Source organism: Neodiprion fabricii, chromosome 4 (genome assembly GCF_021155785.1).
Source record: "Neodiprion fabricii isolate iyNeoFabr1 chromosome 4, iyNeoFabr1.1, whole genome shotgun sequence".
NCBI classification, from domain to species: Eukaryota; Metazoa; Arthropoda; class Insecta; order Hymenoptera; family Diprionidae; genus Neodiprion; species Neodiprion fabricii.
This window is the reverse complement of record NC_060242.1, coordinates 25,156,260-25,182,760: the sequence shown is the minus strand read 5'-3', so window position 1 is coordinate 25,182,760 and position 26,501 is coordinate 25,156,260. Positions and strand designations below refer to the sequence as shown.

The 26,501-nt window shown below is 40.1% G+C and overlaps 2 protein-coding genes across 4 annotated transcripts in view; one reads left to right on the top strand and one right to left on the bottom strand.

Annotated features, from left to right (window-relative positions):
• Window positions 1–26,501, bottom strand: part of LOC124180007 (tyrosine-protein kinase Drl-like) — a 68,381-nt gene that overhangs the window by 4,299 nt on the left and 37,581 nt on the right. For all 3 annotated transcript variants that reach the window (XM_046564969.1, XM_046564971.1, XM_046564970.1), the window contains 3 exons: window positions 19,950–20,220; window positions 9,823–9,997; window positions 7,575–7,779 (listed from right to left, as the gene is read on the bottom strand). In XM_046564969.1, coding sequence (XP_046420925.1) covers window positions 7,575–7,779; window positions 9,823–9,997; window positions 19,950–20,220 — 651 coding nt within the window. The remainder of the gene's footprint in view (window positions 1–7,574; window positions 7,780–9,822; window positions 9,998–19,949; window positions 20,221–26,501) is intronic.
• Window positions 13,176–16,917, top strand: LOC124180009 (4-coumarate--CoA ligase 1-like). Its single transcript, XM_046564972.1, has 8 exons — window positions 13,176–13,325; window positions 13,460–13,597; window positions 13,684–13,812; window positions 14,525–14,732; window positions 15,051–15,532; window positions 15,774–16,173; window positions 16,261–16,502; window positions 16,595–16,917. Exons 2-8 carry the CDS (start codon window positions 13,589–13,591, stop codon window positions 16,754–16,756), a joined length of 1,632 nt encoding a protein of 543 aa, XP_046420928.1. The 5' UTR covers window positions 13,176–13,325; window positions 13,460–13,588; the 3' UTR covers window positions 16,757–16,917.

Genomic DNA, 26,501 nt, shown 5'->3' with positions numbered 1-26,501 from the left:
TCACGAGGTGTGGTTTTCCGCGATACGAACGGGTGTAACAATTCTGTAACTCCAGCGCTGCCCCTCGACTGATACGGACCACGAGAATGAAGCAAATTTCCCTTTGTCGAGAGAGCGAAACTCGGCCCGCGGCGCCATCGCCTGACTAGATAAAGAGAGAAAGAGCCGTCGGGGCTCGACTATTCATTAATTTCAATTTTCCGGAGTTTTGCCTCCAAGCGGGATCCAACCCGTCCCTTCCATCCATCCGCCCTTCCACTCTCCGCTTCGGCAGTGTGCGATTGTATGTCCGTATATTCCCCTCTACATGTACACTTAACGTGTTGAATTTTGATCCATTCAAGGACACGCGTATTTGGCTCAAACACGAAATCCGATGAGAACCGTCTGATATGTCGGTAATCCGGTCGGTAAAATCGTGCGCCAGTAACAAAGGGATCAAATATTACACAGTTCAAGTACACGCGTTACCAACGTATTAAGTGGTTCTCATCAGATTTCGTGTTTTAACCGAGTACGCGTGCTCCTGAAACAGTCAGAACCTGACACGTTAGGTGTACGTACCCCTGGACCAGGACACGCGACTAGATGTATTCGTTGCCGATGATTAATCTACGATACGCGTTGATAGCCTGCGTGGACTGATCGTGAAGTTTCAACGGCAACGATATCATGATGCGTCGAGTACGGGAATGAATTGCCTGAAGCGTTCTGATTGTACCTATGCACTGACTGTAATTCTACTGGTAGCTTGAATCGTAAAGCGTTTGAACGCCTGAATGTTGGATGTTTAGCTGTAAAGTAGCCATATCACAGCTGTCTGCGTAAAACAAAAGTGTGACGAAAAACCGAAAAAATTAGCGAGGCCATCAAATACGCGCACACGATATCTCAAAAACTGTGAACCCAATTAATAAAAATTTGGAAACAGTATTCTTAGACAGTTTACCCTTTTTTCCAATATAGATTTTTCTCTAATCATCGTATTCTTGTGTTAAGTAAATAAAAAGAAAGTTGTCGATTTTGGATGAAAAATCGTAATTCAACTTCAAAAGGATGTTCGAATCATATTGAAGGGATGAAAAATTGCAAACCGTGGCAACAAGGATAAACCGTTCAAGAATACTGTCACAGAATTGAGAGTAAATTGATTCAGCGGTTTTTTATATATCGTGGGAACCGCAAAACATGCCACCAAGTGCAGTGGCTGACAATGTCGTCAAAAACAATGCTTCCTACATATTCATTGATTTTAGTAAAAATAATACGTAAATCAAGTTCGATAAACATACTTTTGGATAAGTCGAACCCAAATTGAATTGAATATTCCTCTGTTGAGGTATAAATTTCTAACATTCACCTACTTTTTAAGCCTGCATCATCAATGACTTCAAAGAGATGGAACCATTCGCAGCATAATTAGGCGAAACATTTTCATGAGTTTATTTTTTTAAATAACAACTCCCGCCGGATTTTTACCCAAGCCTTTAACACCCAATATCCGTTGGGTCTGAGACCGGGTTTATGTACGGTTCTGCGTTCGAAACGTTGTGTGCTACGGCCAAAGCCTTTTATCCCGATAATTATCCTCCTGAGACATTTTGATACGGGTTGGTCAGATTTTCCATGTCATTACCGTACGTGCGGTACGATGGAGACTCGTTAATTATGGTTAGAAGGGAGACTCGCGACGCTGAAAAACGAGCGAGACTGTTCTCAGGGACATTAATATACGTGTGAGATGATCTCGGGTAACCAAAACCTGGCGATGACGTTCCGACTTTTGACAAAGAAGGTCTTTCTAGTAACTTGAGCGTGCTCACTTGAGAAACAATTTTACCCGTCAGCATCTTCGCAGATTTTAATAAAGACAACGTCAAATATTTGGATAAATTTTACTAATGCAATCGTAATTTGGTCTCCTTTTTTCAGTTTTCTGAATAAATCACTTCATTTTTTTGCTCTAATCTTTTTATGACAGGTCGAGTTGTGCTGAGAATTCAACGATTGTCGGTTTATCGATATGAGGTATCCAAATTTTATCGACTATTCAAGTTTGGGAATTCTTGTATCGCTGTATTTTGAACAACGAGTAGCGTGGTATAAAAGCGATACATTATTTATTACACATTTATTATTCGATAAGAATCGTTGGGGTGAAATATGCACAACGAGGAGAATTAATAGAGATGAAACTCAAAGTGCAGTTATACAGACTCTACGTGATTTTCTGCTCGTGGGAGAGTTCGGGTTGAACATTCTTTAAGAACACTGACAATCAGAAAATCTTCTAGCTTTTCAGTCCTTAGATATTATCGATATTTACCGTATAAAACAAAAATAAGTTTTGCAGTTGTCGTCGTAAAATCTAGTAAACGTTACTATTCTTTGATTATGGTCACTCATACTATATTTTCTTGTAACTATATCGATAACTTGATATTGTTGCAGCAGCAAATTGATATTACGGTCTTATTCAACTGAAAGAATGTGATTGACTGAACAAACAGATTTAATATCGCAGTTGACTGTAAGCTGAAATTTTCTCATAATACGAGTATTATTTGAACTATCGTTGTAACAATACCTATTTCACTTTAATTCCCTCGTAACTATAAGAAATGAAATTTTTTTCATTAAATAAGATGAAAATTGGCTCGTTGCAACTCGCTAAATGAAATTTTTCGCCCTCTCCTAACAGTCGACATTCGAAAAGGCCAACGGTACATTATACCCCTGACTATACGAGTTCCTGCGAAGTTGATGTCAAAGCGATATAGAAATACGTTTCGCAATTAATTTCCCCGTCCCTGCGACGCGACGTAATAATACAGCCAATTGTACGCGGTAGATTGAAGTAGGCGAAGATTCCGGAAACTGGATTCTCAAGCGTATCGTCTTACACCGTTGTAGGTATAAGACGCGACGCGAGCCCTGAAGGAGGAATAAGGGCAGACTCGGCGTGTCGCAGCGCCTGTATCCCGGTAAATTGATCCAAGATCAAAGCCGAAACAATCACAGGGACTTCCACCTCTTCTCATCCCGCAGTGCGTCTGGATCCCGAAGGGTCGCCGAGGAGGTCGCTGCTCCGTAAGAGAGGTAACCGCGTGTGTAACATCCCAGGCGCCCTTTCCATCCGCCCTTCGATTTAGCCCCGCACACTTGCCGACGTGTAGTATTATGCGAGGCCTCGAGGGGCGCGCCGAAGGGAAACTGGGTAGGTATTTCAACGATACGCCCCGCATGCGAATTAGGTGTATTCGCGTGTGTGTGTTCGAGAAAGGTATTGAGAACGAGCCTAAGTCCTTTGTCCTTGACATCGAAATTCTAAATGGATCATACGTATGCATTTGCGTGTACGTTATCTCATATGTTTATGGTGGTTATGTGTGCGCAGCTTGAGGGAACGGCACGAGATGACGTAAACTCAATAGCGAAATTATCGAGTGAATCGCCTGATTTTAATTACATCCTGTGTGAAAATTGATTTTTCGGATTGACGAATGGGAACGATAAACGGCTTCTGGTCTAATATTTGATCATCAATGGCGGACGAAAAAATTGGTTCGGAAATACTCGTTTTCAACTTGAAACTCGATGAAATAATCACACTATCTGATTTGAAACAATTCGCCTTTTTCACGTCAGACACGATTCTCGGTCACGGTAACTTTGATAGAATTTCACTGAATTCTTCTGGACGTTACACGGATAAAGGAATGGCTACTACGGTGGATCGTCTCTTACAATTAGTTATTTCAATTGCTTCACCGAGCAATATAGGCATTAATGGCGCTTATTAGCATCTGCAGGCTCCTTGGTTCAGGCTTCATAGATTCATCTACGAGTTATACTTTTCTTTAAAAAATTTTATTCAGAGAACACGGAAAAATGTTTGAAGAATCGATAAATTTTCAATGGTCTGTAATAAATAATACCATTTTGGAATGGTGAAACAATGTTGATTAGTTGAGATAAAATCGTTCGTTAATTCGCATAATTCGATTCGTGTATCATGTTAGTTTTTGTAGGGTTAGATGTGTCGAGTGTGAATAATATATACAAAAATATAATCACATGCGAACAAAGCTTTTGGTGTACAAGGTTCGTATGTATTGACAGTATTAATTTCTCCGTGCCTAGTTTCACTCTAAGTTCATTTTTTAACATTTCGTAAAAGAATCAGTATTTCCCCAAAGTCCAGACGTCGATAATTTGGGGACACTGATGAAATTTCTCGGTGCAAAAGAGCCACGTTAGCCCTGGTATGGGTTTAAATAAATGAAATGTCGTATCCTTTGCGGGTAGCAACATACCAGCTTGAAATGGCACGCGAAGCAATTCCCGTCGGGCTTCAAAAGATTCCGCAAGCTCCACGCAACGGGTAGTTTGATTTTAATCGCCCGTTTTCTCGCAAACTCTCTCTGCTCGGACACAGAGAGGTTTAGTTTCACAGACAAGGTGGATAGGGGACTGAAAATCTAGCCAATTCCCTCTCGAAAAGGCTGCAAAGCGAACGCGGCTCGTGGTCAGTATGTTTTTCTACACGTGTTGGTTTTCACCGTACCGCGTGTGGTTCACACACGTGGATTTGCAGGGCTGTGTTCGTGCTCGAGTTTTCCCGGAAATGGAGGAGTCGAGGGGTCGCGGCCGAGCGAATTCGATAACCTTTTGCCGTGTTTGCGTAGATATCCGTACACCTTAATATAGGGTATTCCATGCGCCAACTCAGTAAAGGACTGGCCGTGACATTTTCCATTTTTACCTAGGATTTCCCTGGTAATAGTATAACCCCGAGGAACCGCCGAAAAAATTTTTGATATTCTTCAATTACCCGTTTTTAGTATAGGAATTTTTAAACCTTTCTGAAATCCCAGTCAATTTGATTTTCAAATATTGAATTTGGAAGTGGTTGGTTTTCAATTTAAAAACTCTCACACAGATTTCATACTGAAACAAACAGACAAAAATTGTTACGTAATGGAACCGGTCTAGAAATGTTTAAATTGAAAAATATCAGCTTTGAGAATTTTTCGAGAATATTCGGACCGTTCAAACACTGTTTTAGTCGACCAAAAAAATATGGGAAAAAATCCGCCTATCATAGGCCCGGTCTTTGAACGTATAGAATAGAAAACATAGTTTCTGAGAAAAAAGTTCTTTTCCAAATCACTTCAAATATTCATAAATAATTGAGCAGTCGAATAAAAAATCAGAAAAAATTCAGGGAACTGTTTCAGAGTAGGAATAATTGCAGAAAAAAATTTAAACAAAACCAGAAACGATGAGGGTCAGACGTCGGTTTGATTCGCATGTAATTTTCCACATAATACATACACAGGATCAGTAGGGACGTGTACACGTGGTGTGGATTACTTTTAATGATATACGTGTACAAGTTGATGTTTCACAACGCAGTTACGTAGGCCTTTGAAAACACGGTATCAATAATTTTACCCTCAATCGATATCATAAGTACACGGCCGTGCACCCGTCTCTACTCCGCGTGTATATCCACAGCACAAATGTTGACGCATCATATCCTATTTGCTTCACTTTACTTCCATCGGTAGACGTGGCGACAAATCGTCGATCCGCATCCATATTTTACACTCCCAGATCGTTGAACCCCTTTGTGAATGCCGAGAGTGGACCGAACTGTTCATAAATTTGTACGTACTTCAAAAACCAGAAACTCGAAGACTAGAAATTCTGAGCAATTTCTTTTTCATCATATTTGCGCATACATTATTGCAAATCGAGCTAACATGCGCGAAGTTTCTTGATATTTCGAACTCGAGTTGAAAAGTTATACCACTCGAAATTTAATGCATAGAAGAATTGAAACCAACGTTGTTCGTCTACTGAATATCCTATAACTAAACTCACTTATAAAGCTGGGAATATTCGCAGTCGAACATTATTCTTTCTCGGTATTCTCTGAATATGTACCATGCGAATAATGCGAGAAAAAGTTTTATACGGTTAGATTTTTTTTACCCATTGGAATGAAAAAGCAGAAAAAGTTTTATTAGCCCTGAATAAACGTTCAATTACAAAGGCGATTCAAACAGCTGATGCAGCATATTTCAAACATGGATTTTTTCTTCATTAATATCTCACTTGACCACCACGTGGATCACAGGTGAACTTGTTCCTCGAGTTTGTTCGGTAAACTTTTGCTCTTTTCGTGATTGAACGATTGGCTACGATTAGATACTAAAACCATGATCCGAGGTTTTGCGACAAAGTTTGAATATTCTCTTAATAAAACCCAAAAACCCTGGGAAAATAGGGCTCAAAAACTACAATTATGTGTCGTTCAAGATATTTCGTTTTCATGGGCAGCGATTTTCCATTTGGAACAATTCCCTGTAGCCGAATTATGATTTTAGAGGTCCGTTCCTTCAGGCCACATAAAAGGTTTGCCCTGAGAGGTAATATAATTCTTTGATATTTCCCTTGTTTAGTTTGGCAACGTCACGTTTCCAGCAATAAGTTTCCTCAATGTTTAGACCTTTGCTTTCCGGCCAATCTTGCCATTTCAATTTCTTGGATTATTATTCGTTCGATAATTGTGTCGTTTACGGTTAGAATCTCAGTCGCATTCAGATTTGTAATTAGGTTCGTTGAAAAGTCTGGCATTGCATACTTCAACGCTCAAATTCACGGGAATATTTTTTTCTCAATTCATTCGAGAAGAGCCAGATCAAATAACGACTCAAAATCATGGGGTACGATAAAAGTAAATACGCAAGAGCTGGTTGTTACCGTATCACGCGCATATATCAGCTCATTACAGTCAATTCTGCTGGAGTATTTTTCCAGTATATGCAACCTTTTGTCTTACTGACATCCCTTTGTGCATTCACTCGTCAAAATATAATGGATATCGTTTCATACATCGCTGAATTTTTCAACAACGACCTGCTATCCCTCAGCAATCGATGAAACGCCATGAACGCTTGTAATGCTTAGTGAACGGTTTGACCGTTTGCCAAGTTTTCAAGTTGGTTCTTTTCGAAAGCTCCACCAATAGTCTATCACCATTCGTAATAAAGAAATGTACAACTAGTTTTTCAGAGATCAGTCTCTCAATTTGGTTCTTTTTCCTACTAAAGCAGAGACGGTTAGGAAAGATTCCAAGTGATCAAATCAGGAACTTCTCATAGTCTTTTTCTGTAAGTTTACATATTTGAATCATTGTTTAGAAGATTCCCAGGAGTCCCAACCGAATGGTTTTGAAACTATGCAAATTATGGCCATCAATCTTTCGCAACTCTTAGAAAACTAGAAAACAATTTTTGACAAGTGAAAAGATTTGTTCAAACAATAAGACCAGTTTTATTTTTTCTCAATAATACCTGCCGCAACGCTAGATTTGCGATAGACAATTTAGGATCAATTTTACAAACAGAGGGTTTTTCGACTTTAGTTGCTGAACGTTGAAAAATTGAAGGTGATCATTCGGGAAACAAAGTATTTTTCCGAGAGACTAATTACGAATAAAATTACAAACAAACAACAGAAATCAAAAACATCAGTCAAACGATCATTTCCGCCCGAGTGCTTACCTGACTGAGATGTGTCACGTGACTGGCAGCGTAATAACTCGCCCTTGACCCACAGGGTCTAGCGTAAAGTGGCTCCAAGTCGGCGATGGTCGCGTAGCTTCCGGAGTTCGCACTTCCGGGGCGAGTGTCCACCCTTACGAGGACCGAACTCCCGGTCAGACCTCCGGTAGTAGCTGCTGTGTAGCTGCAGCACGGCAGCGTTTTCCTGAAACAGTATATCGTCAATTCAGTTCCTCCCCTCTCGAAGTCACTTTTATTTTTTTCATTTCCACGAATTCACCCCTCCGGATCTTTTTTCCTCACAGTCACAGTTCAAATATAGGCACGTGTGTGTTCCGCCCAAGGAGGGTCGCTTCGCGAAGCTAATACATCTCGCGTACATACGTGCGTCGTGTGTCTCCTCTCGACCGCGTATGGAATGATCTGTAAGAGACGCGACTCGTCGATCGGGGGCGAAAATCCCCGCCAATATCTCGAGAAACAGACGAAGAATGTAAGATTTCCGTTACACTATCCGGAGGGGTTGGGGATTTTGAGGAAGACCGGATCCGCGCCTGGTTATTAGGGTGCAGAGCCTCAAAGAGCTAATATATCCCGAGAGAGACAATTGCCCGACCCCGGAGCAGCGGATTCGCAGCGAAGGGTCTCCTCTTATCGTCATCCTTACATCGAGCTGCAGTGCAGTGGGGATCTCGACTTCCGTATGCTCCTCGAGGAAATCCTTGAACCGGAGGAGAAGCGGGTAATAAAATGTCGGGGAATCGTGCCAAGCAACCGACAGATCACCCGGCTTATTGAAAGGATATTTCATTCAGATGAGGTCCTATGAATTCCCAGGAGGACGGGCGTAGTTTTCTTCCCCCTATTTCCGGGATTCACGCTTATTTTTATGGATTCGAGCTATTTCATTACTAATGCAGTCTCGGTGCGCTGGGAGCTTGTCAAAGTACTTTCGACGTGTCTCTGGGACGGAAACTCGCCTCAAAGTCAATCGATTTCAAAGGCAATTCACCCGGGCTCATCGAGAAAAGTAATTATTAATGGCGGGCGGTCGACGTCCTGCGGTTGTGCCTGCGGTCGCGTTGGACGCTGGGGTTAACTTGGGGTTATGGGACTCGACGCGACGGTGAGGAAACCCAACCTTCGGTACGCCTGTGCATCCGTACACCACTGACTCTGTCTACACGTGGCTGTCTGACCGTAAACTGTGGTCAACCAAGAGTTACTTGCTTGCACGAGGGAACCCCAGCCGCGTTTCGAAACGGCCAAGTTGGTGCTTATTCTGCCGAGAAATATCCAATCAATCCACTCGCTCTACGAAAAATTATTGAGTCCATTTCTAATAATCCCCGCCAGGGTGTTTTGCTGTCTGTACGATAACAGTGCGGTTATTAGATCGGCTGTTATGATGACGACTTAATTTAGTGCTTCTGATTGGCTAGCGAGACAATTTTATGGGTTACTGTGGATTGTGGACTGATAAAGATCTGTCGTTAGGGTGCAAGCTGCTCAGTTATTGAAGAATACATCGGAAGAATTGATCTAATTGTAAAGATGACTAAGGTAAATGTCCCAATTATTGACCGTTTTTGGTTGTATCCGTTTGATGCTTAGGTCTGAAATTACTAAAAAATTTAATTTGTAGTGTCTAAACCTGTAGCAATTGGTTTTAGTCATCGAGACGTTCACAATTTGCGCAGCCAATTTATAACTTTTGAAAATAAAAGGCTCAATAATTGGGTCTAAGCGTGTCAATAACTACTAGATTTACCTTACAATAAACAAATTCTCGTAATTTAGACAGTAAATGGGTAATTGGGTATATACCTATGATAAGTCATATCACTCGCACAGTCTTTTTCTGGTATCGACATATTGACTTCATATCTTCATGATTAATGCAAAAGCTTTGAACTCTGTATTAAGACATTCATTGCCGTTTTGAAACGGGTCTTTGTAACGACGACGTTGAATAATTTCGCGCCTCTGCACTGCTTTTATTCAAAGATTCTCCATTCTTCAAGACGCACAGCCAAAATAAGCTGCAACGATCACAATGGATAAATATCATGAAATTTTACAGTAAATGCGCTGAAAGACTCATTCAACAATTGATATTCTGCAGCACTCGAAGCTTAACCACGTTTCTGGTATTTCCGCGGTGTAAATAAGGAAAATGCTTGTGGTAATTAAGTGAGGCTTGTGCGGCTTAGTGTCCTGGGGAAACTTTATCGCTGTAGGTACTTACTGTGACTCTTGAACCCTGGCCTTGCTGTTCCTGATGTATAGGGCACTGACCACGCTTGCAACGACGAGAACCAGGGCGCAGGCACAAGCCGCTGCCACGTAGAGTGTTCCGCTGCCAGTTACCAAGGAGCCAGCTTCCAGCTTCACTGAATTGTTCTTCAGTGGAGCTTCCACACCTGAAAACGAAATTGACCGAAAAATTTCATCCCTTGAAGTAGAATTTTCTCTGGACTTGTCGGTATTTCTTTGTCAAAGTTTCAAACGGAACGAAACGTCATGGTTCACAAGATTGTGCTTTCACGGTAAAAAATATTGCAAGTTTCAGAATCTGTCCATGAACTGAACTCTGAGAGTATACATTACGCTTAGAGTCAAGTACGGTCGATTTACAAAAATGCGACGGTAGCCTGGAATCAATTCAGTACTTTGGACACGAACTTGCGTCCTTTACATTGACGGGGAATGTTCTGCATAGAAAGCTGTATGAATGAGTGTATCAGAGACGGTAGAGTTCACTTCACTTTGCTTCAATGCGTTTTTCAATATCCTATTACCTATACCTACCCACTGGTTCTTTTTATTGAGTATGCAGTTTTCGCGATTTTCTTCTATTGAAAATCATTTTTCTGTAAGAACTTGCGAAATGTCTGACTTACCAATTTCAGTTGCTCAGTTGCGTTGTTCAGTTGCGTGATAGTCGGAACGTCGCAAATATAAGCAACAGTTAATTAGTCTGTTAGCAATTAGGAAACGTGCAATTGCGATTTAAACATTTATGTTTATACACGCGTCAGTAGAAACGATAAACTGCGCAGAGACGTGTCGCCTCAGAATCCTGAGTCAGAAACGAACGAATTGCGTTAGAATGTAGACGACTGCTGATAAGAATGATTGACTGAAACAGAGTCGACGTCAAGCCACGGTTTTACTCCGCAAAATAGAATTGGAAAAATCTTGTTTCAGACGTGAACAGCACAGCGTTTATTTCAGATTTCATTAAGCTGACGGAGGCGAAATTGCATTGGGTTCACCGAAACCGAGCCGAAGCCACGCTAATACTCGACAAAGAAACTTTTACTCCCGAGAGAAGGGAGATAATAGAATAAAGTCGAATAGTTCGCGGGGTTCTTTTTATTTCCTACTGATGGAAAATGTGCATCCTTATACCGAGATGCAAAACCATACGTGCATGCATAGTTTCAAGTCCTTTGCCAATTCCAACTTACGAACCGCATCAGCTGTCGGCAACTTTGGAAAAATTAATAACTTTGATAAGTCTCGATGCAATCCTGCCTCCTGCAAAGAAGAAAAGCTTTTTGTTCACCTCATTAGATGCTTTCGTTTTACTCAATTTCATACCATCATCTCACAGCGGAACGAAGTAGAGAAAAGCGACGCGTTGCGGCACCTTTCATACTTGCCCACTCCAGTATAAGGAGTTATAGTAACGGATAGACAGATGGAGCATTGTGCGAATTTAAAATGCATTGCTGCAGCAATGGTGGAAAGTAAAATTCCTTTGAGAAAGACGTCAGTCAAGGACGTGACGGTTAACGAAGGCAGAAATTGAAGAGAGTCTGACCACTTGATGAACTTGCGAGATTCCTGAGCGAAAACTTTGCCAATAAAACCCTGAGAGAATGTCGTATCTTCCTGTCTCACAACCCCCGTCAAGTGCCGACGCTTCTTTGCCAGAGTCTTTACTCAGACGGCGCAGAAAGTGGTAAAAAAGTGAAAATGTTACGGGGAGAAAAGTGCAGAATGCTGCCTTAGAGCGAGAGATCTAGTCGGACGGTTGTATATTCAGGGTCCCAACGAAACGCAACTCGTTGTCTGCCCGGGTGGCGATAAGGGTGGCCGAGGTTGTGGATCGGGACCGTAAGAGGCGGCGAGGCAAAAGAGGAAGATAGTCAAGGGGGAGATCGAGCGAGGGAAAACATCAAGAGAATCGTTCGGGTGCGATGAGACGGTTGAAAATAAAGCGAAATAGGAAAAGGAAAGTACTACGGCGAAAGAGAGAATAGGGCAAAAGAGAACTAGAATACAGGATATGAAAGGTACGGTAAAAATGTTGCTAAATAAATCGCTGTGAGAATCGGACTCGAAGTAGGTTGGTAAGTACCGTCGAAGTACTTGAGTTATACCGTACTTGAGTTTTGCCGTAGCTTTTCATTTTCCCTTTACACCTTAAATCTCCATTTCAAAATTTCCCGGTCATTCTCTTTCGCTTGGGAATTTCTTCAATTAATTGTTCACGACAAATTTTCCTCGAGAGTTTCCTGACCCGAGTTGCTCAGGAATAAGAGACGGAAAACATATGTCGATTTTCTTTGGTTCTGCTTTACTCTGCTGGTTCAACTGTTTGTTGGTACGCTTGTTGAAAAAAATTACCTATTCACATGAGTTTGATTTTTCAAACTCATTATAATTCATTGAGCCTTGCGTAAGCATTGCGATGAGCTAATGAATCGTAGTATTTACAAGCCTTAGACTGTCAGGATATACAAAAGTATGACACTAACAATAAGCATGTTACATTGTTACATATATCATGAATGTCACGCTAGATGTGTGAACAAATACATAGTTTGGAGTCTTATACTTGTATAACATATGACCAACAAGATTACCATTGATAAATACTACTGGGCGCTTATCACTCCACTATGACCACTGACGTCATAGACTCAGTATAAGAATTTAATAGGTTAAATTTTACGTTCAACTCTATGTTAGGTATATGTTAGGTTTACAGTAACGCTCGAAAGTATTTTTACAATATGAAATTCGTTATTATTTTGACTAGGCGCAATGGTTGGATTGTTTTCTTTCAAAGCCTATGGTAGAATTTTGAAAAAGCCTCGCGGTTAATATTTCCTACTCTCCAAATGAAGTCAGATGTAATTATAATGCAAATGTGTTTGTTTAAAATACCAAGATTGACCTTTACGTACTATAAAAATGAATTAGTTCGGTGTAGGGTATATTTTCAAATGTTGAAATAAAATCGGCGCTGAGAAAGAAAAAGGAAGGCGGAAGGGGGGGGGGGGCGAGGGCGAGGAAGCAAAGCTCTGTAAATCAGTGTCACAACACGTGACAACGACCCCACTTTATAGATAGATGAATTACTTGCAACATCAGTGTCTTGGATAAGTAGATCATACTAAATTAACTGTGCCTTAAATTGTTTACAAGTTTAACGAAGTTATTGTACAACTCTTTAACAGTGCCTTCCGCACGAGCTGTTGAATAATTTATCGCGTCGTTAACGTCAGGATGCTTACGCTCATATTTCATAACTCAAACCAAATTTTATCAGTCGCATAAACGTCTTTACTAGTATTCGATCGTCGATCACGAATAGCGGTAATAGGCTCTGAAATTTCGATCACGAATAGCGGTGATAGAATCTGAAATTTCGAATATTTGATTATCCTCGGTTTCGCGATCTAAGCGCAACTTTGGGTACAATTCTTGGATTATTTTTTAATTCCTCAGACTGCGGTAAGTATCAGTACTGGAAAATCTTGTAGTGGAATTTCAAAAAGTCTCGTATCGAATCTTTCTCAGTTTGCGAAAGGTGAAACCTGTCACTAATTGAAACGTATGCGCATTACAATTAATGGTATTCAAAGTAGCTGTGCCATCCGTATTTAGTGCATATTGCCGAGACTCAAAAAGTGTAAACGAATAACCTTAACACACGGCGTGACATTCATTAGAACTTCTACAGCAAAAAACCTGACTGAAAAAGTCCGTCTAAAAATATGAATGTGGTAAGTTAAATATATTTATACTTTGACACAGATTTTCGCTGATTACTTGCGTATGAAACACTCGATCAATCCAAGTCTTTTTTCAGAATAATTCAGGATTTAGAATAAGAAACCACGTACTAGAGGGCGAACAAGTCTCTTACAACGCCAATTATAACAGTGTTGGAAAATTTGTACTGGATAGACTAGAAAGCAATCCAGCCTTGACGGGTCAGGTAATATTACACTGAGAAAAATTTCATTTGTTATAGTAACTAGAAAAATTCAGTAAAACAGGTATCGTTAAAACAACTCTTTGAACATTGTTGGAGTTACGAAAAACGAGATACAACTAACCATTTTGCGCTATTGTTGATCCTTTTTTGGTAATTGCAACGTAAAATCAGTTTGTTCGGTTTACTGTACTTTTTTTAGTTGAGTAAGGCTTTAACATCAATTTATTGTTGCACAAGCATTAAATTTTCGCAACAGTCACAAGAAAATATAGTAACAGTAATTGTAATGAGAAAGAACAATCACGGATACTAGACTTTCTGGTAACAGCTACAAAAGTAATTTTCATTTTGTACCTAGAACTGTAATTTTCGATTGTGGTAAGAAATAAAAATAGTTTAGGACTGGGTGGTAATCGGAACTAAAAATTTCTCTTAGTGCAGCAATATGAAGCACGATATGTAAACCGGATTTTCACATACATGGGACTTTTTTTTTGAAATTCACACGTTTAAATTATTATGTTTTCAACAAAATACATCACAAAATTGGATAATCCCAGCAAAAAAATCATCAACGAAACCATTTTTCATGATCCAATATACCAAAACATTGTACGGAAAAATTAGAGGAAAGTAAAATAATTACCGACAACCAGTACATTAAATTCGGTGAAACCGAGTAAGCATACTCGTTCACGATTTTCCGTTTTAGATTGATACCGCTACTGGCGAAATATACACTTTCGGAAAAATGAGAGAGCGAAGCGTTAGATGCGCCCTATGGATGAAGTCCCAGGGTCTGATTCCACGAGACGTCATTGCGATCTATTCCGAACATCAACTCGATGCAATGATACCTTGCTACGCAGCATTGTATCTTGGGGCTATTTTTACTGCTTCGGATGTAGCGTTGGAAACGTGTGAGTACATCGCGTATGACGTTAGATGCAGACGATTTTGATCGAAAGATAAAACCGAGATCACATTTTACGAAACAAATTCTAGTGAACCAGTGGTTAGTTTATGTTATCGCCACTGGAGTAGATATGTCATGGCTAGTTACCTATGTGATAATACATAATTGTCTACCCGAGAACACACTGGTTAATTTTATACTCTTCAGTTCCAAATGTAATTGCTTGCTCTACGCAAATTTCGAAACACTCTTTACACCACTTTTATTTATAATTTGATGACCCCCTATGCAATATATTGGAGATATGAAACCTTTTTTGCAGCTGACTTTTATCACCGGTTGAGTGTCACTAAACCAAAAATAATATTCGTCAGTGAGAAAGGAGTTGCGGCTGTAGAGGAATCGGTTAAAGCAACAAAACTTGATGCAAAAATAGTCGTCTTTGGCCGTTGTACGGGTTTCATTGATTTCGAAAGCGCAATCGCAAAACAAGATGCCGAAGAGGTGATGAATTTTAAGTGTACCCCGATCGAGTCTTCGAGGGAGATTGCTTTAATTCTATTTTCTTCTGGAACAACGGACCTGCCAAAAGATCCTGCAATGAGCCACGCCGCTCTCCTGATGCAGTTTTGCATAAAATCCGAAATTTTTGGAATGGATGGAAAGATTTGCTTGTACCTTCCACACTTTAGTTGGATCACTGGACTACACTGCTCTTTTATGAGTCTAGGTTGGGGTATACCTAGGTTGATAACAAAAGTCTTTGACGAACCCTCAATTTTCGCCATAATCGAAAAATACAAAGTAAGTTTAGACGTTTTTGAAGTATTCTCCATGTATCGAGTAGCCTAATCCGCCACGTAACAACTTCTGTAAGAATTCGCAAATCCTTCTACTGTCTGAAAAAGATTCGTCAAACATCGGTCGAGATTGCCAAAGTTTAAATTTAGTTGGTGAAAAAATGTATAGGAAAACTTGCATGGCAGAGGTGACCCGAATTTCCGTTGAAATAACCACTCAGAAATCCAGGTACATGTAATTTCAGGTGAACTGGCTTCACGTGAGTCCCGGCATGCTCAACAGATTCTTAAAATCTGACGTATTGGGCCTCTACGATCTTTCTTCTTTAACTCGAGTGATTTTTAGTGGAACACCGCTCTCCACAACGTCTTACGAAGCTTTGTCCAAGCGCTTCCCGAAGATCCAGATCGTTGTAAATTACGGCACGACGGAAGTTGGATGTGTTTCACTCCAGTCGCTGGACTCAGGGCTTACCACCTTCTGCGGTAAAATTGTGGAAAATGCAAAGTTGAAGGTAATCGATCCGGATACCAACCGCTTGTTGGGTCCCAGTGAAAAAGGTGAACTACTGCTGAAGAGCACCTTCATGATGAACTCTTATTATGAGAATCCTGAAGCCACAGCCGAGATCGTTGACGAGGAAGGTTAGCGGGATTGACAGACCTTTCGGGGCAAATTTACAATGGTATTTGTGGTTCTTGAAATGTTGTCCGCTTATCCTATCATTCAAGGATGGGTCCACTCTGGAGATTTCGGTTACTACGATGAGAATGGGAACGTTTTCGTGATTAACAGAATTAAGGAGATTATATGGTATCATGGTCGCAATGTATATCCATCCGAAATCGAGAATCTGATACTGACTCATCCTGGAGTCATGGAAGTGGCTGTTGTAGGCCAACCGCATCTTGATGATGTGGAACATCCGATAGCGTTTGTGGTCAGGGTAACTGGCTCTGACATACGTGAGGAGGTAATTTTTCATGTATCATTCCGACACCTTGCTATGAGTTCATAACCCCAGACTGAAGGTTGTGCCGTGGCAATTCACTCAAAATATTTCAGATCACTGAAACCGAAATAGTTGATTTGGTAGCCGCAAGGATGCCAGACCACTATCGACTTCGTGGTGGCGTTACGTTTCTCGAGGATATTCCCAAAACTTCGACCGGAAAGTTCCAACGCCGAAAACTAAGAGATTTGGTGAGGGCCATGGTGACACCTTGAATTTACCTGTTTAGCAATAAACTACGTTAGTTATTTTGTATCCAGCCCAGTAATTCTTAAGAAAATATTATTAAGCTTGTATAACAGACAAATCTCCTATCTGATAACGATCGCTACATTTTATATTCAATAATATGAATATGTGGAATGAGGATATAAAATTGAGAGTTCTTACTGAGATACGCTAGATTTTGGAACAATCACTATCTGAGTTCAAGAGGTCGTTTGCTATCAATAGCCAACGACCAGTCACATTACCATTGATAAGCAGATCCACAGGTCAATGGCTGAGAGTTTTACCAGCACAATTCCACACAGATCACTTCATAATTAGACGGCACGCTCACTTTTCTAGCAAAATCGTACATTCTTCAATTGAATAAAAAAAAAAAAGTTGTTCGCCGTAGAGTAAGAAACACGTACCTTCTATTCGTGCATATAATATTTTAAGTGAAGAAAGCTTCGATCGATTTAAAAAATATGAGATAAGCTGTTGTTTCGTTTGACGTGGAATCACCCGTATACCCGTACCTTATACCGGTGTAAATGTTGCCCGCGTCTCGACGGGATTCAAGCCTCAAGGAATCGGTCCATTGACCGTGGGATCTAGAAAGGGAAGCTTCCCTTCCTCTTCTCGCAGGTTTTGGCCAGCATGGACATAAACCGCCCCCGTCTGCCGACCTCGGGACGACCGCAATCAAACGGTGGCAAACTGAGATTTACGCTCGTCCGAAATTAAGTCCAGCTGGATTAACACGAACCCCGAGGTATTTCGCTATCGCGTTCCGTGGGGAACCCCTTTTTCCGTTGTTAGTTATAAAAGTAGAGTGGCTCGAGCTTACCGAGCTTAAGTAAATGAACGAGCCGCGTTTGTTTGATTGAAAAAAAGAAACCCGATTCGCGCTTCGGATAGCCGGGAATTTTCTTGTTTTTCTCCTTCGGACGCGGGAGGCTTATGAGATATCCGATTTCACGCCTTCTCCTGTTTCTACGTTTCAGTATGTAGAAGTGTTGATTTATCCGACATTTGTTGTGTGAATGTAATTTTATTACTTTCGATTATTTTTTCACAATATTATTGACACGGTCAATCTCTCTAATTGTAAGAAATGATTTCCACTGTCGGACAATTACCCACCAATTTCATCCTCAATTTTGAGAAATAATAATTAATATTTCTCTGAAAAAATCAATTATTTTTGTCATTCGGATTTTCTATTACTTGTAAAAACTGATATTCTAATTCTGCAAGAATTGCAAAAGAGTATCGATGAATAAGAATTCGTTTAAATTGTACGATCTCTTCTTCTTCGCAGTTATTCTCAAAAGTACCTACCTGAGTAGTTGAAACGTTCATCAGTCTGCTTTATAGATCGAAATATTGACTGGTTTTAATTCCCGAAAGATCAGAAACCTGAATGGTTCAAATTTCCGCAGCTTCTGTTAGTCATGAAAAATTTTCTTGAATCGAATTTTCATTTCTCAAGCCAAAGATCTTAGAAAATTATAACAGTTCGGAGTGTTCACTCTTCGTCCATTTCCACCATTTGGCCATTCCACCCCTCGAAGCCTTGAACGCTCGGAATTTTCGTCACCTCTAGAAAGGTCTACGCAGTCGGAATATTGACCATTCGGAATATCGACGAGCATGAAAGTCGTTTCAACGATTCGGTGTGGTAGCAACCGTGTAAGTTTTTTCAAACGAAATAAATTTTCGAGACTTTCTTTTGCAATTTTCCCGAATGGCAGACGCAGCTCAAACGGTTTCAACCGTTTTTCAACCCACAGAAGCTGATCAGCTTCTAAGTTCCCGAATTGCAAAACATGAGTCGTAACCAAAACACTCGGTCAGAACACATCTGCAGCAGTTCTCTTCGGGTGTATTTTGCGCCCCGTTTTCCACTCGCAATCAGCCGAACCGCCCGCTGAGGTATTAACTTCGTTTTAGAAACGGCCGGGGGGAGCGAACCGACAAAGAAGATAATAACACGGTGCTCAGGTGAAAGGGTGCCTTTACATTTAATCCGAAAGGCTGCGAGGAAAAAGCCTGTTCTTGCCGAGGGGGTGTAACGGATCGAGTGTACCGAACAACCGATCGTACGCCCGATATTTGAGTTCCCCTCCTCTGTGAGCGAGGCGACGCGGATTACGACTTGGAATATAATTTTCATCGAGCCCTGTTTCTCAGCCCTCCGTCAACCGTCGGAAAAGCCCCGAGTCAAGCGGAGCTTTTACAATTCATCGTAACTTTTCAATCCTCACTTCGCGCTTTTCTCTGCATCCAGCACGCGAGTTTGTTTTTACAAAGAAATACACTCGTGAATTTCGAACGGTCGGTGTGCAGAGAATTCGTTATTAATACGTAGGGTGGGTTTGCATTATGGTCATATTTCGCGATGTATTCATTCACTCTGTTTCTGCACTTTCTTTTTTCCATTAAATCTCCGCGCGAAATTCAATTTTGCGACGGGATTACTTTTCGTTGTTCTACTTCGAGTACTGTAACCGGATCCGAGACCGGATCTGTCAACTCCGCGAGGGGATGTCGCCCTGCGACTTTCCGACCTGACGCTCGACTCCACCAGCTTCACCCTGTTTCCCGTCAATTTCAACAAACCACCCGGGGATACCGTGTTTCAAATTTCTTTTTTTTTTCACACTACTACGCGTTATCAAGTGCGCGTGTGTTGGCGGTAAGCATGCTGCAGAATCGAGTGGGCACGCAAAATATCGCTGATTGTGAGTGAAACACAAACTTCATTGCAAAGCCGGACGATTTCACTATCAGCACAAAATCTGTACGAACTCGAATTTCGTTAAATCCTCAGAATAATTTCACCCAAGAAATTTGGAATGAATTTTTGCACCGAATGAAGAAAAATAAAACGTAATTAATAAACGATTAAATAGACCAAACACAACGACTACACTGCAATTTGAACTCGAAACGGTAAGACTGATATAACAAGATTAAATAACCTGATTGAATTTCTAACCCGAGAAATTCAGTCTTGAATGATTGATCTAAATTCAAAAATGGCAAACTGCTCGCGAGATCCTCCAAACTCATGAAATAATCGAATTCTTTTCTTACAAAATTTAGTTTCGAGTGTTTAAAAAAAAGTTGAAAATTGCCCGTTGTCCATTTTACTGCCACGTGTTTAAAAATATAGTTAAAAAAATATACTCATACCTTTGAGACAAATTTTATTGCGTCTGAAGAGTAAAACAGTGTCGTTGTATCGGGTTCCAGGTGGCGCTGTGACGTTCAGTCTTAAGACCAACGGAATCTCGGCACTGGCGTCTCCGGAACAGGGCAAACGTATCCTGAACACCTGAAGCTTGACCGGAACTTCTCCCTGGGCCGAGACGTTCACTCTCGGTGGTAGTAGAGCCATCATCCCGGTATTGCCTCGACCCGGCGTCCCGACGACTTCGTAGTCGAGCTGCATGGAGTAGGGAAGCTGTTGGCAGGTGAGAAAAGAACCCGTGTTAAAAGCTTCCACCCTTTCATTCAGTGAGCTTTTCTGTGTATCCACTTTTGTTTCGTTATTCCAGGTACTGAATAGGAAATCATTGTTTCTCTTTTATGCATACCAAAACGGTTTGATCGCATATTGAAAAAGCTCACGGCAGACTTGTGGGGCTATAGATCGTTATTTGAATTTAAAGCTCGATGGAGATTTTTCATAACATCGAGCATATTTTTCTAGCTGTTATTAATTTCAATTCTGTACACCTGAAAAAATTAGTTGCAAAGAATCCGGGTTAAATACTCAATGAATATACGTAGACGGATAAGTTTGGCCATTTAACGTGAATTAATATTCTTCAATTTCATGTGATGAATCTAATTGATGCCAGCTCGGACCGTTAATTATTCAGTTCAATTACTAGAGCTTCTTACTCGTGATCGTTGAACAGCGTTGGTTAAATTATAGATTATAATGATTAAACTTGTCTCTTTGAACTGGAAAGCACGTTTTTCTAATCGCATATTTGCTTTATAGAAAGCAATATCATGTTTTGAATTCTGCAGATCTGATCAGTCCCTTAGAAAATGCCCATGATTCGGTAAAAACGTGTCAGAAATCGACTTTTGAACCTTGATAATTTTGCACCAGTCCCAGCAATTTTAGTCTCATTGTGTGTTTATTCCTTTAAAATGATATATGTGTCCATTTCGAGATCGTTTAGAAGGGATTTTCTATATGCTCAAACGTGATATCATCGAAAGTTAATTTATAGGGTTTCGTTTTGTCAAGAAAATAACGAGTTAATGCAATTCAGGATTAATTTAATTGTCAGACGATTTGTACAGAATACATTAAAATTTAAAAACAGAAGAAAAGTTTTGATTCGTGTAACAAATTGGCAAATAATACAATCTGAATGAGTTCAATGTTGTCTTTGCCCTAAAGTTATCGGAAACACGACCTCTCCACTTCTATTAGCAGTTAAACATTTTTTCCTAGGTTAAGGAGAAATTCTTCTCTCAACAAAATTCCACGCAAGCAATTTCAGATTCACTTTTTGAACCTTGATGCTATATCTCTTGTATTTATTCAATTGACTTCATCTCACTGCTGTAAGTATAGTAAGAGCGCTTAAGTAACCGAGTTCGGCGTACAAAGGTGCCTACTTTGTACCGCAAAAGTGTTTGGCGTTCAACTCGCAAGTTTGCTCTCTGGAGTAAGTATAAGCACTCCTAGTCTATGGAAGGAACAGAAGTTTCGCAACCCAAAAGTTGCGGGTGTCAGTGTAAATAGGCGTGAACGAGACATGGCAGCGGTTTTGGGGCGTGCGAAAACTTACTTCGCGCAGCGAGTTTTTTCTTCTTGATCCTTACCAAAGTTGTACCCCATTACTCACTACTTACTGTTTATAGCAGAGTCAATGTTCATGTCAGTGATGAATTTTCTCAATTAGTTGAGTTCGGAAAGTAAGTATCGGATAAACGATCGTTTCTTACAGCGAAAAAGTAAATTCGTGAGAGAAGAAGGAAAAACGTGCTTTTTGAAACACAAATAAATACGGCAAATCTGGAAGATCCATGTTCGGCTTTCATGATTACTATTTTTTGCAATCATTTGCGTAGAAGCAGTATTTTCATATTAAATCATTTATCATTATGAAGGTTTAAAAAAATTCATATATCGCCTTAGAATCAACCGAGAATTAGTTAACTAATATGGCAAAGTTGGAGATTCATTCTAGCGATCTGATGAATAAACAAATAGTACAAAAAACGATCAAATCAGGGTTTAAAAAATGATGCTAAAGTTAGTTAAGTTGAATTTTGTTTCGAGAATCTCTTGCGAATAAACAATAAAGAAATTAAAACCCTGAAATTGAAAAAAGAAGTATATAGTCTTATACATATTATAAAAAGGATTAGGTTATTGGTCTGATTTCGTTTGTTCATGCGAAAATTAGATTGGTCGATAAAATACAGATGAAAATTGGGCAAATTGTCTAGTGAATTCTTTATAAATCTCAACTCGACTGAGTTTCTACATTAACGTTAGAATATTTTCAGTAAAGCATAACTTTGTTACGAACGCTTTGATGGAGGCTTTTCAGGTCAAATTCGTAATTGTTTTGCGTTAAAAATCTGTGCACCGAGGTTTTTAATAACAGGGCGTCTACACTTTGGAAATGTGGGCATGTAAGAATTTAGTCCCATATCACGTGGATTATTTAATTAATATTCAACTTGACGAGGTTTAGTCAGACTTTTCAAACCATTTTGACAAATTTCTTCGCCGACTGTACGTTCTATGGATCTTTAGGTCATAGAATTGAGTATTTGAATGAAATTTTTTTTATTTCATATTCTTGTAGATTGGAAAACAATATTTCGGACGTATTTTTTATTTTTTCGATTGAATCAAAATTGCCATTAATATAACAGATTGAAAACTATAACATTGTGACGTCACCCATGTTAAGATATATCTATATATATTAAAACCAGTGAAATTCAATCATCTATAAAATGAAATATTATCATTTTTAACGAAAAACAAAAAATACGTCCTCATTATTTTGGCTTGCACTGCATTATGCACCGCTAAAAATATTAAAAAAAAATTTCATTCGAATACTCAATTCCGGTGGAAATTCCATTATCTCACCGGCTCAAAGCGGTTTTTCACATTTTCCGTAAAACGCTCGGCAAGTCTCGCACGAAATCGCAGAATATCACACCGGCGAATGGCGCGAGATAGGCCTGCTTATCCGTTCAGAAACGCAGGTACGTATATCCGTTCAGCGAGCGGACTCTGAGGTTGAATATACCGGTTAGACACGCTATAAGTTTTACGGTGTGTAATAAATAAAAACTCTCGTGACGCCTCGTCAACCTTCTCGCCCCTGACCCGGGGGTTGAGGCGCAGCCACGCGTTGCGTGCCGGCACTTCAGCTTATAGGATTAAAATACATCGTTTATCGTGCGAAACTATACGACTTGTCGCTTAAACGGGGTAATTGAGACGTCGTTTGTTCGGTAGACCCTCGGGGATTTTGTACCACCTCATTGAGTGCCGAAGGAGTGGATGAATTTCGGAAAGTTTATTGTTCCCGAGTGTCGCACGCGTAAATCTGACCTTTGACGGGAGAAAAGTCAAAGCGTAGGCAAGCGAAATATAGAACCGTCAGACTTGTGACTAAAAATACAGCAAACCGAAACATTCTATTTTTGAAGATTCTATTTTTTGGATTTTTATGCTTTAACATTGTACATTTAAAGACTCTTCCGTATTTAAACTTACTGCATTTTAAAATTCAATTACATCGATTATCGAGTTTTTGAAAATTCGTCGTTTTTACCTTTCTGTTTTCCAATGATTCCACCCTTTTATTCCCAACCCTACAAGTTTTCACTGGTACTGATGATGTTTTCTCAAATCTCACCACAACGATGTTCATTTAGATATTTTTTTTATACCCAAGTCTAACTGACCCACGTTTTTTCGACTCTTCCCTAAGGAGGTTATTCGCCATTGAGGAATATTTGTCCTCAGTTATAGCTTCAGAATGTACCGCGCCTCTTCGAAATTCTTGTGCGAAAAATATCTTAGGGTCTGCGTCAGCTGACAATAATTTTGAAACTGTTCCGAAATTGAAAATAATTTCTATCGCCGTTCATTTAAAAAATTCCTAGACCTTGAATTCTCTTGTAGACGTGACGTGGATTAGAACGAATCTGGTAGATTCTCACAATCAGTAACTTGAGACCAAGCATCGATATTTGCGCTTTTGTTAATAATTCGAGTATTTTTTGTTTCTGTATTTTCAGAGATAACCTTGTGGCTTGCGAATATATTAATTGTACAAGTACTCAATGGGCGTTTATGCGGTACTAAAATAAAAATGATCCGATTTTCACTCACCAGTATTCTTAGAGATACGACGTATGCTTCAGACTGGTTGAGATATGCGAGGGATCCGAAGTGTCAGAGATTACAGGGGCAGAAGACTGAGTGGAGCGGGCGGTCGACCGAAAGGGCGAATCGTTTTCTTACACCGATTACGCGGATCCTCGATCCATCCTGAAGTGTGCGTTGAGCGAACGCGAGGAAATCACTCGAGGGTTGCGAACTTTGGATTGAATTTCATTCTCGAAACACTACGACAACATCGAATAGCTTCGGTGCTCCGAAATTTCTCATAAATGTAAGTATGTACCGTCGATTTCAACGATTTTTCGATCGACTTGGCGATCAGACCGTTTTTTCAGGAACTGGAAATACCACGAAATTTCCAAATGTCATTTCGTGTTTTATTCGCGCCCCGCCAATATCTTTCACAAAAGTTGTTCGAACTATCGCAAGTATCTTATTTTTTTCGATTGAGCTTTACATGCTGCCTCTCGCATCGTGAATTGGACGAATTTTAATCTCTTCGAAATTCTTCAACGACGAAATTTTCCACCAAATAATTCTCACTTTTCGAATATTTTCGTTTTTTTGAGATCCGTAGACCAAGGGAAAATTAAGTTACCGGAGAAGCTGAATTCGAAGAAAATTTAGGAAAATAAACGAATTCAGTCGTCTCAGAATTTGAAAACAATCCAGCGTACATTTTGTTCAACGACTCTGTCGTCTCGAGCCCTTCCTGATCATCCGAATCAAATCTGACGACGAACCCTGTAATATACGCAGAGCTTCAAAGCGAGGACGTTTATTTTTTTTTATTCTCCGGCTTTATTATTTTTTTCACCGAGGGGTGAGGATTGGAGGTGAAAACGTGGGGAGGATTCGAAAATAACAACAAGGACGATAACTACCTCGATAATGATAATCACAACTCTTTGAGGGGCTACGCGAACTCGTTCCTGCATCAGAGGATGGAAGGTTTGCTCGATTATACTTCCGACGTTGCGCCGAAGGGTTTCTCGGCGGGTGCATGAGCTGAGCTACTGTCACCCTCCTTATACAACACGAGGGCAGCAGACGTTCCTTGGGTAAACATTTTCACGCAGCTACATTTGAGAATTGGGAATGAGATATCGAGCAAACAGCTTGCCGAGTATAATTGGTGTTGAAAATTCGAACCTTCGGCGTCAGAATTCTTTGGCTATTTTCCGGGAGCCTTATTCTCAAGATTTATCATTTTTCACGGTGAAACGACGATGGAAGTACTGCAACAAAGTACAACTTTAATGTTGTTCAGTCAAAGTCAGCTAAGAATCAATGTCAAAATTATGTTACCTTGGCCGAAAAGATATCGCAAGGGTGTAAAGAAACTATCTAACTGAAAAGCAACGAGATGTACATCACTTCACTGTAACACAAGTGACAAAATCTTAGAATAAGAAAGAGTAAGGTCCCGGATGACCGGGTACAGTTAGTAGCTTTTTTGTTTCTTTTTTAGGTCGTTACACTTTATTCTACCAGAACAATTCAAGAAAATAAATAAATAAATTATAGATAAAACAGTCGACAAAATTTTAAAGACAAAATAGTATAAATAAAATAGTTCAAATAAACAGATTGCAATAAAGGGTAGAAATAAAAGTGTACATGTATAAAAAATCAAAAGCTATTCATTCATTCAAACATTCACACAATTTAAAAATACGCCTTCGATACACAATACGTTAAAATAAGCTGCTTTCTTGTCTTAATCTTCGAATTTTTTTTTTTTTTGGCTAAGCAGCTCTCAAACAACGTTGATGCGGTGATTCGGAAAAGGCTTGGCAAACTTTTAACGTCAACGATGATCGATGATCTATAACTGCTCCGAGTGACCGTAACAACATAATTTCGATACGCGAGTTGACGCTGATTGTGAAAATTTTGACGTTTGATGTCGCGTTTCGAGTAAGTTGGCTCCCCTGCCTTGTAGACGAAAACATTGCCACGGTACGATTTCTCCGACCGATAAAACTAACTTACTTCGCGTACGCGTATTTTGTCGGATGAACTTGCCGAGCTTCGCCGTTTTCGCTCGTTTTGTAACCGGATAATTATATCCAGGTATAAATAATTACTCCTGATATATTTTTGCCTCTGATCCTTTTCGCCGGGTTTTGTTTCCCTCGTAGGTCCTTTATTTTACCTCGAGAAGCTACGAGATCCGCCTAATTGGCGATGGGGAACTACAGCGTTGTTAATTACTGCGATTCACCGTCTCGCCTCTCCTCCAGAAGCTGCGATCTATGGAGGTCGGGATTTATACTTGGGACAATCTGTAGTGCCGGAAACCACCGAGAGACTCCTTCCTCGATGCTCCACTATAT